This window comes from Canis aureus, chromosome X (genome assembly GCF_053574225.1).
Source record: "Canis aureus isolate CA01 chromosome X, VMU_Caureus_v.1.0, whole genome shotgun sequence".
In the NCBI taxonomy this organism is placed as follows: domain Eukaryota; kingdom Metazoa; phylum Chordata; class Mammalia; order Carnivora; family Canidae; genus Canis; species Canis aureus.
Window position 1 is genome coordinate 40135524 of NC_135649.1, and position 15404 is coordinate 40150927.

The window sequence follows — 15404 nt, forward strand, 5'->3', positions numbered from 1 at the left end:
GGGAAGTTCTAGAATCCCTTCCCTTGGGGACTTACAGTAAAAATATGGTATCTTGGTGGTTTGGGAGAATTTGGTTGTGGCCTTGCCCCTACTAATGACTTTTTAGGGAGCCTTCTAGCCCCAGAATAATATGCTTATAAGAACAAGTTTTAAGGAAGGATGTTTGGAACATAGAACTTTAGGGAGTGGAAACTATGTCAAGACAGACATAATAGCAGGTAAATTTGATCCTCTCCCTTGCCTGGTGCTGAACTGGGGAATCCATTCAGATCGTCTTGTGTAGTTTTGTATTACCCCAGACAGCCAGTCTCCCTGGTTTGGAGTGTTATAAAAGATGGCTGTCATACAAATCTGCGTTCCCTGGAATCCTAATATCCATCTGGGGTGTGATGTGGACCAGGGAATACAGTGAACAGAGAAGACAGGAGCAAGACCATATTTCGGGGTTTGGCAGGCCAGTGGCAGCCCTAACACTGACTGCTTTGTACCATCTTAGACCAGGATGTCCAACAAGGATTGCCAATTCTTCGGTAACATAGTCTCTGATGTGGAGAAATAGTAAACAGAAAAAAAAATAAAGCATCATAACATTTAGGAAGCTCTAGAACTAACTATGGGAGAGCTCTGGGAATGGGTGGCATGTTTTGGATTCCTACTCATCCCAGATCCTGAGCTAAGAAGACTTTATGCTTCTACCCAGATCCTTCTGACCTTAAATTCTGTTTCTCCTTGGCAGGAGGGAAATGTGTACTGTGGTCTCAAGACTTGTCCCAAGTTAACCTGTGCATTCCCAGTCTCTGTTCCGGATTCCTGCTGCCGGGTATGCAGAGGTATGTGTCCCATATCACAAGACATAGGGGTGCTGCCATCCTGGATAGCTGTCCAATGTCGTAAGAAAGGGATTTTTTGTGGAAACGTTAGGTTTTAGCTGGGGTGGAGAGGGGGGCAATCCATTCAAAAAAGGGAGGAAAGAAACACTGATTTTAAGGGCCACCACCTGAAAGAAACTGCCCTACATGTGGCAGAAGAATAAGAGTGAGTGTCATCTACTGAGAAAGTGAGTGCCTGTATCTTTTCTCCCTTGATCACTTTTAGCTGGGCCTCTGTGTTATTGAATTGTGAAACATAGGCCATTTCCATGAATAGCCTTAACAGGAAGAATGGGCCTTGCAGAGCCCTGATGTGACCATTTTGAAGACTCTGCAGGGAAAATCTAGGTATATTCTTTAAAGCCCCACAGTTAAATGGTGACAAACTCAGTAAAAGCAAAATGGAAGGCAGAAGGTGTCATCTTCTCAGATTATAGCCAAAATGGCATCATTGTTCTCAAGCCAGTGTTTTTTTGTTTGGTTTCCATTTCTTTGATAATGACGCCATTTCTATCCTCTCAGATCGAGCATAATCACCTTTAATTTATCCTTTATTGCCTCTTCGCAAATTATTAAATCTATCAGCTGTCTTCACTATCCCTTTCCTTTCTGGCTTTCCCTCTAGCAGCATTCTGATTTTGTCTTCTTTCCTTCCATCCAGTCGACATATTTATTGAGCATCTACTGTAAGCTCAGCCCAGTGCTAGAAGCTAGATACGTATCGGTAAGTAGAGTAACCTACAGGGCACTGCTAGACTCTAAGGCATCTTTATGCAAATTACAAAGAGAATTATTTTTTACTTAAGAGACTTTACTGCCATTTTCCAGAAAGTCCTTGTTAATGCACCCCTTCTGTGCAGCACATTTATGCAGTACATACCCTCTACAACCAGATGTGGCATACATAGCAGCAAAAACCCATTCTTCACTCTTGTGGAACTCACATTCTACCAGAGAAGACAAATGATAAACAAATAAATAAAGATTGAAACAGTGTACTTACATTTTTCTTCTCTCGACTGTAGTAATTGTAGTCCACACTGGCTGGAGATGAGGCTGAAGAAGTGAGCGGGGGTCAGACCATGCAGGACCTTCAAGGCCATGGGATGGAGTTTGCATTTCAGTTTCTAAATACCTTGGGAAGCCACTGGAAGGTTGTGAGCAGGGCATGACATGAACCAGTTGATGCCTTAAAAGATCTCATTGGCTGTTGTATCCATACTAGATTGGAGGGAGGCCGCAAAGCAAGGGGAGAGCCCAGGAAGAAGGCGAGTGTAGTAGCCTGTCTCGTGTGAAAGGGCAGGTGTCTGGTTTGGGGACACAGTACAAACTAGTGGTTCACACTGGAGCCTCTGGAACCAGCTGCCTCGGCTCTGAGCCCAGTCTTGCTACTTTCTAGCTGGATCATGAGCAGTGCGTTCAGCCTTTCTAACAATCTCTAAAGGGAGGATAATGTTAGTACTTACTTCCAAATGCCTGTGAGGTTTAAATGAGATCTTGCAGGAAAAGGACCATTTAGAATATACATCAATCCCCTGCCTCAGACAGTGAAGGCCTCTCACACTGTAGCTTCAACTTACCTTTCTAGCCCATATTCTTCCATTCCCGCACCTCAGGTTCTTCTCTCAGTGTTCCTGTGCTGTCTTACCTTTGTGCTTTCACTACCCGCCCCCCTGCCAGCAAGATTTTTCCAACATTAGTGTGCTTCAGAATCACCTGGAGAACTTTCAGATCCTCAGACAACAATTGCAAGATTGTGATTCAATGGCTTTGGGGTGGGGTCCCGGCATGTACATGTGGGCAGGCCCCATTGTCCACTTGGAGGCAGATGGCCCGTAGACTCTGCTTTAAGAACCTATTCCTAAAACCATGTAGATGACTGGAGGCAGCCCTAACAATGGTTCATATTTGGGTTTAGTGCACTTAAACTGAGCACATTAAAAATCTGAAACCTGGAAGCAGTAGAAAAGTAACAAATGTCATTCTGACTGGCCGGAGGATCTAATTCCAACTATATGGCAACTGACTTTGGGATGAATGAGTCACAGCCATTTCATGATAGAGAACTAGGAGGTCAAGGGAACAAAATGGATGCCTAGGTACAAACTGACATGGACAGCAAGATCTTGGAGGAGGGAAACTTGCCTTTTTTCTGGAAAATCCTTTTCCTTTCATCTCTGCCTATGGAAATCCTACAAGTTTCCCAAGACGTAGCTCAGGTACAACCTCCTCAGATTCTGATGCAGGCAATCCTCTGGCCACATCTCGATAAATACTAGACAGAAGGCCTTTCTCTCTCCTCTGCCTTCCCCCTGCCATCCTTAATTTCTCCATCCTGAATTCCCGCTTATCCAAAGGCCAGCCCAACTGCCACTTCCTCTATGAAGCATTTTTTTTAAATCTATAAGTGAGGAGTAAACCACCTTCCTTTCTGAGACTCCACAGCACTTCCTGGGTGCTTCTCTAGTAGCATTTATCACTTCATTACCTTTTGTTTTTTATTATGTGTGCCCATGTCCTATCCTCCCTATCAATTATGAGCTTCTTTTTAAAGATTTTATTTATTTATTTATGACAGACAGAGAAAGAGAGGCAGAGACCTAGGCAGAGAGAGAAGCAGGCACCCTGAGGGGAGCCCGACGTGGGACTTGATACCAGGACCCCGGGATCATGACCTGAGCCAAAGGCAGATGCTCAACCACTGAGCCACCCAGGTGTCCCCAATTATGAGCTTCTTAGGGCAAAAGCTATTTCTGGTTCATCTTCTTCCCCCTGCACTGCTCTAGGTACAAAGTAGGCGCTCTTTGAATGAATGCACACTAGCTTGGAAGTACTGCCAGAAAGTGATAGTTTGAGGGATCCCTAGGTGGCGCAGCGGTTTGGCGCCTGCCTTTGGCCTAGGGCGCGACCCTGGAGACCCAGGATCGAATCCCACATCGGGCTCCCGGTGCATGGAGCCTGCTTCTCCCTCTGCCTGTGTCTCTGCCTCTCTCTCTCTCTCTCTCTCTCTCTCTGTGACTATCATAAATAAATAAAATAAAATAAAATAAAAAGAAAATGATAGTTTGAATTAGATGCACCTGACATATGATATTATTGCTGTGTTTTCTGCCTCTGAATTACTGACAGGCTGTGGTAGGGGTGGTGCTGGCTGTACATTGATTCATGGTAGGTAAGAAATCATTTGGTGTCATTTCTGATGACCAGGTACTTTTCCAACCCCATCACACTTCAGGAAATGACCTCGTTCTGAGTACCAGTTTATGCTCATCCCTTTTCTTATGCCCTTTCTAGTGGTCCTCACAAGTCAGCGTGGATTTCATGACAGCCTCATTTGGTTTGCCTTGTATCTTTCTATGACGCTTTCTCACAGTGAGGGTGTCCGTACATCCATACAGCTATGACATTTAAGCCAGAAAAGATGAGCATTTTGTTCCTCATCTCCCTACCTATCTTTGCCCCCACCTTAATTTGAGTCTGCTCCAAAGGGAAGAGAATCCGCACAGAGTACACGTGTTTGCTCACATCACCAGCTAGTTGCTATAATCCACTTGTCAGATTGAGATTATATTGTTTGAAGCAAAGGAAACCATAAGAAATCTAAACTGAAGAACAATGAATAAAAGAAAAAAAAAAAAGAAAGGCAGATGCCAAAAGACATACTATTGCTCCTGAGAAAAGGCGTGGTGCCACGGACATAGGCTTTGAAGCCAGAAGGACGCAGATTTGATGTAACTGAGCTTCCACCTACTAGTGATACCTCTGGCAAGCTGCTTACCTACATGGAACCTCATTTTTTTTCAGCTCTGAAAACGGAGCTTATAATACCTAACACCTATGGAAAGGTAAAAATTAACCAAGGTGATGAAGAGAGCTAGGAAAGTCTTTTTCTTTTCCTTTTTAATTTAAGATTTTATTTATTCATGAGAGACACAGAGAGAGGCAGAGACATGGGCAGAGGGAGAAGCAAGCTCCCTGTGGGGAGCCCGATACGGGACTCGATCCCAGGGGTCCTGGGATCATAACCTGAGCCGAAGGCAGATACTCAAACACTAAGCCACCTCAGCTTCCCTAGGAGAAATTCTGATACAGAGTTATTGCTTCATATGAAATAATTATTATATTTCACACAATATTATTATATTTATTGGCTGGAGTTAAGTATGATTGCACCCTCTCCTCTATGTCTGATAGTCTTGCCTTTTTCTTTACTTAATCTCCACACACAGAACTTAATTTCTCATCCCTCTTGTGGTAACAGATCCTGGGGTGCACCATCGTCTCAGTGATTCTCTTGTCACAATTTAAATTTCCTTTCTTAAAAAAAAATAAATAAATTTCCTTTCTTTTATCATGTCCTCAAAAGCAATGCATAAAAGCGAGCTGTGACGGATCCTGTGTTGTCCCTTCATACACTTGACAATTCCCAAAGTTCTTTCTCTACCATCTCTCCTCCAGCCTAAATAAACCCTTCTCTTTCATCTTTCCCTATGAAGACTAAATCCCACACTTTCATAAAATTGATGCTTTTCTCTCTGCCTCGAATTTCTTTCCATCTTTCAATTGCATATAATGTGATTGAATCTCCTTTGAAGTGCTAATGTTGGAAGCACCTTGTTATTTTTTTTTCCTGCTGAGATGGTGTTTTTACAAAGGTATATCTTGCATAAGTGTATTACTCATACAGCTGGGAATGCAGACACACTTCTCCCCTATGCTGACCACCCTAATTGCAGACAAAATACTGCAAGAGAAATACCCTTTTAAGTGCTGAACTCACAAACGTTAATATAAAGGGCCCTATTTGAACGGGTTCTTTCTCTGCGCTGTCACCCAACACAGGTGTGTGCTCTCTTCCTGGGTCACATGGCAGTATTAGCCACAGACTGGATCTCAACCCCAGCTCCAGGGCTTTCGACTGTCCCTGAGGCTAGGAGTCAGGAGAGCATTGGCATGTCATTGCTGGCACTTCAGCAAACCTCATCTGGACTGGAAATGGAGTGCAAACAGCCACTGGAACCTTTAGAGAAACTTGATCAGAACAAAAATCTCATACGACTACCACATTCTGGGCAGGCAGGCCTCAAACTTATACCCATTCCCAGCTTCCCTCTCCCACTTATCATTTCTGCTTCCTGTCTCCTGCGTATCTTGCCAAAGCAAAGGGGAAGGCTCTGTACTTGAACTCTAGACGAGAGAGGTTTGGTGTTGTTGACTGTATTGAGAGGCAAGCTTGCATAGACAGAGTACATATGTGGCACTTACTACGTGCCAGGCAGTGGTGTAAGCACATATGTGTGTAATACCTCATTTAATCCTCATGACAGGGATGCCTGGGTGGCTCAGTGGTTGAGCATCTGTCTTTGGCTCAGGGTGTGATCCCAGGGTCCTGGGATCGAGTCTCACATCAGGCTCCCTGCAGGGACCCTGCTTCTCTCTCTGCCTATGTCTCTGCCTCTCTCTGTGTGTCTCTCATGAATACATAAATAAAATCTTACTTTGTGTGTCTCTCATGAATAAATAAATAAAATCTTTTTTAAAAAGTTAGGGCATAGCAATGGCAGTCTTACACTCCCAGGATCTCACCAGGGAGTGGAACTGGCCACCTGATGCTGTAGGAGCGTCTATAACTGTACTTCCTCTGTTTTACGTGTGCATAATACCCTAGTCCAGGCTTTTCTTCTTACAGAAATACTTGATCCTGTTGGTCAGTGCCTACCATATCTTACCACATTATACAGTGTCAGTTCTTCAGATGGTTTTAAAAGGTGATTTATAAAGCAATCTTCCCCTTCCTTAACCTACTACTCATCCTCATTCCTCTGACGCCAACACGCACACCTTATACTCTGGGCTGGCTGTTCCCTTTGTCCTAAAATATGCTCTGTTCCTTCCCACTTTTGTCTCCTGCTATGTGCCTCTCTTAGCTCTCACTCCCCACAAGCTTAGAATAGCTTTCCTCCTCTCTCCTACAGATTACGATCCTAATCCATCTTTCAAGAGCCCAGCTCATGTCCCACCCTTTCTAAAGAGCCCCACCTGATAACTCTAGTCCTCCTTGAGCTCCTTGGACCACACTTGGGGCTTAGTCTGGCTTGTAGAGTCCAGTATTTAAAACATTTTCTTGTATTGTTCATCATTTCATTGGTCTCAGCTCCTTACCTGGGGAAGGGCCACCCTTTTCCTCTGTTTACCCTAGCATAAAATTACGCATTTCTTGTGGTGGATATATTAAAAAGAAAGAGCTACAGCTATGAAAATCTCTTGACAGCATTCTAAGTGAGTCCTAGGTAGGGAGGCCAGAGAGATGACTGAACTTACAACTTAATCAATCCAAGCTCATTTATCCAATACATTTCCAAAGAGCCAAAGGAGAAAATTGAATCTTGCTTTATGAAATTGGAGCTATTTCTACAAACTTCCACAAGTGACTGAAAACCAGAAGCAACTGTCTAAAAGCAATTTGTCAGTATTCAAGACAGCTATCATTTTACCTAAGGCTTTTTATTTCTCTTTCAAAAACAAAAACAAAAACAAGCAGCAAAATTACACGTGAGGTGCCTTCTTGGCTGGAACCCAGAGGTCTTGAGGGAAGTGGTGAGCAAGGTAGTTCATTTTGTAATAATGTCAAAAAAATCTCCCCAAGTTTTCAAACTTCTCAAAATCAAACAGAACTGGGGAAAACAACAGCACCTCCAAATATAGATCCTCGTGTATTGGCCTAGCATTGTTTTGGGTTTTGTCCACATTTTCTGCAGAAACACCACCATCACCAGGTCATGATGAGGAAGAAGACATCGTTAATGAGACACACTGCTCAAAAAAGATAAAAATGAATTCAGTCATTTATGGTTTTTGAGTTGCTGTGCTCTAACTGAAACTTCAAAATGTGCTGAAACACTCTGACCTCTTCAGTGACAGAAGAGTCTGACAACCATTAATAAGCCCTGTTCTCAGGTGAACCATTCATGTTCATGAAGATGGGGACCATCTGACAGCCCACCCTTGGCCTTCCTCTTCTAAATCTAAATCTAAATCTCCACTGGAAGCTTCCTTTTTCCATGGAAACTTTCCAGCTTGCTTTTGTTCTCTCTCCAGCCCTTGTGCTCAGATTTCATGTTCAGGTACTTACTGACACTCCCAGGACTCTCACTCCTCTCTGGTCATCGTGTTCCTACTTGGGATATCTCTTATGTCTAGAATGTTTCTTTTTTATTTTAAAGATTTTATTTTTATTTTATTAGAATGAGAGAGAGAGAGAGAGAGAGAACAAGCAGGGGAGAGAGAGAGAAGCAGACTCCCCACCGAACAGGGATCCCAGTGCAGGGATCAATCCCAGGATCCCAGGATCATGGCCTGAGCCAAAGGCAGACACTTCACCGACTGAGCCACCCAGGTGCCACTTAGAATGTTTCTTCTTAGACAGAAAGCCCTTCAGACGGTGGATGAGACAGCATTGACATTGACTTTCATTCTGAGCTTAACAAATGAATAACACCGATTCCTAATTGGCCATGTCGAATAAACACCCCCATCCTGCTCTGGGATTGAAGGGTTTCTCATATGTATAGGGATCTGGTTCTATAATAAAAATAAGGAATTTCCAGTGAAGTATTTCAGAGCAAGTACTTCTTCACAGGTTAAAGCTACTCTTCCTTCAGCCCTGTCCTTCTGACTGCTTCAAGGAATGCCATGACTGCCCAGAAACACACCACCACATATGTGCATTATTCTCATTGGAATAATCTTCGTGAGCCTAGACCCCAGTATTTCTAGAAATTGGTCTGATTTGTTGACTGACAGCATGAACAAGAAAAAGAAATGTGAGCAAGACAAGCAGTGTCAGGCAGGGGGAGTCATATTTGAATATTATCTATGTTACAACAAAGTCCAAGTCTCTTGTAGCCGAGGCAAAGTGGACAGTGAATACCACTTATTCAAGCAAATCACTAGAATGACTACATCCACTTACCCCTTGGATTTAGCCATGAAAACCAACCCCATGTCCCCTACTCCCACCAGACATCCCAGTCCTCTTTGGATAAGGCCGGGGAGCTAATGCAGTATTTGTGAATTGAAGGACTTTAAATGGACTGCTTTCCATTAATTCCCAGGTTGACCAGCAGTAAACATTGATAGATCTCTGAGCTTCCCTTCTCCATCTATCTGCTTGTTATTTTCCCTGTATGGATGTGGTATCATAGGACTCTCTTTATTTGGGTCCTTGGACTGTTATCACTCTGCTTTATGACTACAAGATTGCACTGTCTCCCAATGAAGCAGGTATCTGCCCTCTTCAGCCTCATCTTAAGTCAAGAGAGAATAAGGGATGGCATTAAAACTCAAATGCCTCTTTGACAAAGATGACAATTAGGAGAGGACTAGCATAATTATGAGAGAATCTAAGCCAGTTCAGAAGGAATGGGGCTAAAAGAATCTCTGTGGCCTTTTTTCTTTCTTTTTTTCTTTTCCTGCATCCAGGATCCTGGCTTTCAAAATGGAATGAACAAGGGGTAGTGGAAGGGGAGGTGGGCGGAGGATGGGGTGACTGGGTGACAGGCACTGAGGGGGGCACTAGGCGGGATGAGCGCTGGGTGTTATGATATGTGTTGGCAAATTGAACTCCAATAAAAAATAAAATAAAAATAAAATAAATAAAATAAAAAAGAAAGGGAAAAATATCTATACAAAAAAAATCAAAATGGAATGATTTTAAAATGAGATAATTCCATTTCTATGAGCAGGCATAAATGTTTTTCTTATTGTTGGGCTTCATTTTTTGTTTAATCCAGAGCCTTTCCTTGTTAGATACTTCAAATGCTCACGGGAGTCCTTAAGTTGGGTTTTCCCCATGGGTAAGCTACTCTTGAGGGGAATGAGGGAAGAAGAGGAGGGAAAAGATGGGAGGAATAGGAGGAATAACACTTGCTGTGCCAGGCACTGCTCTGAGCTCTTTGCTTACACTAATCCATTTCATCCCCCACTACTCTCTGGGCTGGATTTGATTGTCTCCATTTTAGCCATAAGGAAGCTGAGACTCAGAGAGGTTCATCACTTGCCCAGAGTCACACGGGTGCAAAGGGGCAGAGCCAGGACTTGGACCCAGGTAGTCTGGCTGACGTGGGTGGTTCTCTTAGCTGTGACTGCTATGTTGCCTCTCAACTTGGGGATGTGGAGCAACTTTGAGGACTCTGAACTCTGAGGCTACTGGGAGGAACAGACTTTGTGACAACTCTGCTCCCCGGGGCTGGACATGGTAATTCTTCCAGCCGAGTTATTGGGATGAGACTCAAAGGCCCCATTTCTAAGTATCATCTTGGATATGCATAACCACAATGCCATTGGAAGAGCAGACTGGGTTGTGGGTACCATCTAGCTAATAACTTCTCTGTGCCCTCTCCCATAATTCCCTCTCACAAGCACATGCAACTTTCACAATGCCCTTTTTAAAAAGTATGTATTTCTGATTTTTCTGGATAAATGCTTTTGTATTCTTCTTCAGATTTGGCTTGCTCCTCTTGGCAGGATTCCCCCTTGTCTGTGCCTTTGTGTGTCTCAAGCAGATACTGTGTTTAAAATGCTAAGAGCTTGTATTGACAGCCCAAACAATAAAGTGCTTTGACAGTGAAGTATTTTCTAGAAAACATGACTGTCTACAAAATACTGGAGGACTTCCTGTGGTACTGTATATCGTTGTTAGCTCCAAGGTCTAACAGTGGAGAATCCTTGTGACCCAGGTTCTTTAAAGCTTCACTTAAATTTCAGCATGCTTGCTCCCTCTCAACAGAATTTGTAGAATTAGATGTTTGGCAGAGGCCCCTGAGTCATCTGCTTCCACTCTCTCATCTCCAGCTTGGGTATTATCTGCTGGCCATCAAGTGGCTCACCCCAGAACCTGGCACGTAGTAGGTGGAGATGTCACGATCGATCACTTTCTTCCTCTCCGCCTTCTTCCGGTTTCCCCTCACAAAAGCCCTTTAATAATTTGCCCTGGTTCTGCTGATTTTGACATGTTGCTCTGAAAGTACAGAGATCCCTTTCCCTTGTCACAGAGATCACCATCCAGCCCCCACCCAGTCTCGGGGATTCATTTCATTTCCATGTGCCTTATGATTAGAGCGACTACATATCTTATCATCCAAACCAAGACACTTTTGAAAGGGAGAGGGCTCAGTAATTATGCCTGTAGAAAAAGAGGCATGAAACTGGGTTGTCTCAGATCCATCAGGACCTATAGGCACGCTCTTTATGATGTTGTGTGTGGTTCAGAAGTGGCCACATGCTGGCGTAGTTTTGCTTTCTGAGGCTTATCTTCATGGGTATCTAATAATCTCATTGTACACTTAGTCCTTTTGAGAGGACAGGGTTTACTTCTGTGACCTACTCAAGCTAACCAGAGATTAATGGAAGCCACGGGAGTTATAAACAGTCCGAATTGTAGCCCAGCTCTTGACTGTATTTCAAATGCTTGTTCTCCATTTCTCCCATTACCAGAAAGCCAAGCCATTTTAGCTCTATAGGGTACCACTCAGATTATAATTGAGGTTTGAATAAACAACACATGTGGCTTTTAAGGTTAAACGAATATTGTTTGACATACAGTACACTAGAGTTGTTTTTCATTTTGGTTTTAAAAATTGGTTAAAATTACATCTTGTTGCTTCTCAGAATTAACTAGAATCCATCTGTCTCCATTAGAATCACTGGGGGGTTTTTTGTTTGTTTTGTTTTGTTTTGTTTTAAGTAAGGCCTTGGCTGAAAAAAGAAGCTCCCTCTCACTCAAGATAATTTACCAGTGAATCGGATGGGGGAGGGAGGAGGGAAAGGAACAGGTTTTAGAGTATTGGTGCTTGCTTTTTTCTTTTATGCATTTTGTCTCTTAGATATATCTAAAGTGTAGTATCTAAAATAGTAAATGGATAACTATTATCACCTCTCCAGACAGATTTGGCCCAAGTCTAAGAGAATCACTCACAGTTGAACAAAATGTGGACGTCTGAGAAGATTCTTCCAATTTAACTATGGTTCAAATTATATCGAATGACTCCTTGCTTACAGAACATTCCAACTTAGAGAATGCCATTTTGATGATGTCAAAAGCTCAAAAGCAACCAAAATAGTAGTCATTCCTACTTGAGATCTATACAGAAGTAATGACTCCAGTAGTTTTTAATGAGGTGAAATGATTCCGATTGAGGCACACATGCCTGTCTGCAAATGCTTAGGTGTTGCGACACGTTGTTGTTACAAGACATTAATAGTCCACTCCCATGCTTGATCCCGACTTGCCTCCTCATTGTCTTGCTATCTTACCTATCGGCTCACTTAACAGGGACTACTTGCTTCGAGATTCTGCTTAGACGCTAAGTATTTCAAGACACTATCTAAAAGCCCTTTGAAGACTCTAGAGTCTAAATGCAATAAATTGACCTTCTCAGAAGGTCATGCTAAGTAAACATTGCATGCCAGTACCAACCGTTAAGTCTACATTTGCAAAGGGCGTTTGGGGAAGAGAGCTCTTCTCTCATTTTTCTTTTTTTTTTATTTTTTAAAGATTTTATTTATTCATGAAAGACAGAGAGAGAGGCAGAGACACAGGCAGAGGGAGAAGCAGGCTCCATGCAGGGAGCCCGATGTGGGACTCGATCCCGGGTCTCCAGGATCATGCCCTGGGCTGAAGGCAGGCGCTAAACCACTGAGCCACCCAGGGATCCCCTCATTTTTCTTTTAAAATTTGTTCTTTTTGGGCTACTTAGATTAGAAAACATATCCTATAGCTTTGACATTCTGTTCTGCCATTTGCTGGTGAATCTCTTCTGGTTTCCAGTCTTCTCTCCGGTCCCACATTTTCATCTGGCTCACGACAAAGCTTAGACCTGCCACTGCCAGTGAAAACAGAATGAGTACATTTAAGTTCATCCCACCTTACTGTCAAGGGCAGTGCCATTTCCCAGCTGGTCATACTTGCAACCCTTAGCATCTTTTTATGTAAAAAAATTTTTTTTTAAGATTTAATTATTTATTTGAGAGTGAGATCATGAGAGCAGCAGGGAGGGGCTGAGGGAGAAGGAAAGGGAGAATCCTCAAGCAGACTCCCCGACGGACATGGGGCCCGATCCCAGGACCCCAAGATCACGACCTGAACTGAAATCAAGAGTGGGCTACTTAACTGATGGAGCCCCCCAGGTGCCCTCCAATCCTAACATCCTTTTATACTGTTTTTTCCCTTACCACCATTCTCTGTTAGCAAATATCCCCAAGGGATCTTATCATTTCCTTTTTATCTGGAGTAGTCTGGTTTGTCCCTCCTTCATTGTTTCATTGTTTTAGAGATTCTCGGGACCTGTCACATGTTACTACAACAACCTCTTGGTTGGCCTCTCAAGATTCCACTTGCTCCCCAGCTAGGTGACACTCAATTGCCAGGCAAAGCTGCCACAAGTCACCTCTTTCTTTTACTGTAGGAACTCTACATAAAAATCAGTAACAGGATAAAATGTGAATTCTTTAGCCTCTTTCTGAAGTCTACACAGCAATTATTTACTACCCTTACTTAAGTCTCCCTCCCCTCTTTCTCTTATTCCCCTTTCCCTCTTCCTTTCTTCCTCTCCACCATCTCTCTTGTTTCACATCTGAACTTTCTACTACAGCCACAGCCACATCCTGTTGGCTGTTTCCATATGTTCCTTACTGTTTCAAAGCTCTGCTCCTTTGCAGTTACTTATGTTAAATCATATCACCGTGATGCCTACTTCTAAAAACATGACTGATTATTTTGGGAAGCTTTCCATGATTCTGTCTTACTGATCACTTACTCCTTCAATCTCTCCCAAGCACCTCTTGACGAATCCTAATTTTTTCCCCCATGAAATGATCTTTAAATCATGAAGGGCTAAAGTCATAACTTTGTTATATGTCACTGCCAGATAATATTGCTTTCAAAGGAATTTCGAGGTCTTTGGAACATCCTAAAAGCCAATGATATTATCTAATTTTCCCTCACAGGACTACCACATCCTTGAACCAGTAACATGTTACTATCTCCATGTGGGCTTTGAAAGCTCGAGGGATAAATTCAAACAGAAAATCCATAAATGCTGATACTTTTTGGTATTTCCTGTTACCCTGCCAAATACATGGTTGAATTGATACTGAGAGTAAGACCAAGCTCTTCCCAGTGACTTGGTTGGTCATAGATAACACGAGGTAAAATCCTTGGAAATTGTCCTGTGGTTGGTGATCTTTAATCAGTAGAGGAATATCACTGTCTGTAGTGTGTTGTTCTCAAGACTAAAAGTCGGATCTTCCTCCTCAAACCAGTTACTCTGGCAGTGAGGCAATGATAAGTAGTTTACTGTTCAAAGAATGGACATACAAACCAGGGGAAGTGATCTCAGGCAAAAAAAAGAGGAGTAAATCTTGGATATCTGTTATGTAAATATTCCAGCCACCACAAGTCTTACCTTAACTTTCAGACCAGGGCCTAACTTTCCAGAGACATAATGGTGATTTTAACAAATTATGACAGCCCAAATCCTCGAATCTCTTATTTTGTAAGGGTAGTTTAAACACAGGTTAAATATGACCTGCAAAATACTTAACTGTCACTGGATAAGATAAGCAAAAATGAGGCTGACAGCTCTATTACAGTGGAAAGTGATTATTTTGTCTTTTGTTTCCCAAATTTTGTGCAATGTGAATCGATCGGCTCTTTTGAAAAGTGGCAGCTTTCTTCAGAGTTGTTTTGAAAAATGAGGCAGGCCCAGAGAGGAATCTTTCAGGGTCACTTTATGAAGGAGAGCCATTTTTTTGAGAGAGAGAGAGAGAAGGGAGGGGGAGCAGAGATAATCTTAAGCAGGCTCTGCACCCATCACAGAGCCCAATACAGGGCTCGATCTCATGACCCTGAGATCATGACCTGAGCCGAAATCGAGTCCAACGCCCAACCAGCCGAGCCCCCCAGCACACAGAAGGATAGCCATCTTAACAACAGTTAAAATGTCTGGAGAAATTTGGGATCATAGAATCAAAAATGTTGCTAGGTCACAAGGGTGACGGTTTTCCCTTCTATGTTTGTATGACTCTTTCTTTATTTTGCAATAAACAGGGGATGGAGAATTGTCGTGGGAACATTCTGATGGTGATATCTTCCGGCAACCTGCCAACAGAGAAGCAGTAAGTGTGAATAGCTCAAATAATTCAACACCCCGCAGCACCAGGCCAAACTTTTCTCCTTCCATGGCTGTTATCCTAGGAACTCCATAAAAGGGCCCATTTATAACACCATTTCTCTTTCCCTTGCCTTAGAAAACTAAACGATATTATCACCAATCTCAAAACATGTAAGTCCACTGTATATTTGGTAACTAGAGCCAGGACAGGGGCACAAAAAAAATCACAGCCCCAGCACCTAAGTATCCCTTATCTAGATTGGAAGTTGGTAGCCTTTCAGGCTAGCTTGCCAAATCTTTGCCTTCTGGATGGAAGGCAGGTCACTGCCTCTGTCCTCAATAGTCCTTAACAGAGGAGCTTCTG

The 15404-nt window shown here is 42.9% G+C and overlaps 1 protein-coding gene across 1 annotated transcript in view; it reads left to right on the top strand.

Moving 5' to 3' along the window:
* The window catches only part of CHRDL1 (chordin like 1), a 127944-nt gene that overhangs the window by 82256 nt on the left and 30284 nt on the right, over positions 1 to 15404 (top strand). The window contains 2 exon segments of the mRNA XM_077889426.1: positions 737 to 830; positions 14977 to 15044. Of these exon segments, the coding sequence (XP_077745552.1) occupies positions 737 to 830; positions 14977 to 15044 (162 nt within the window).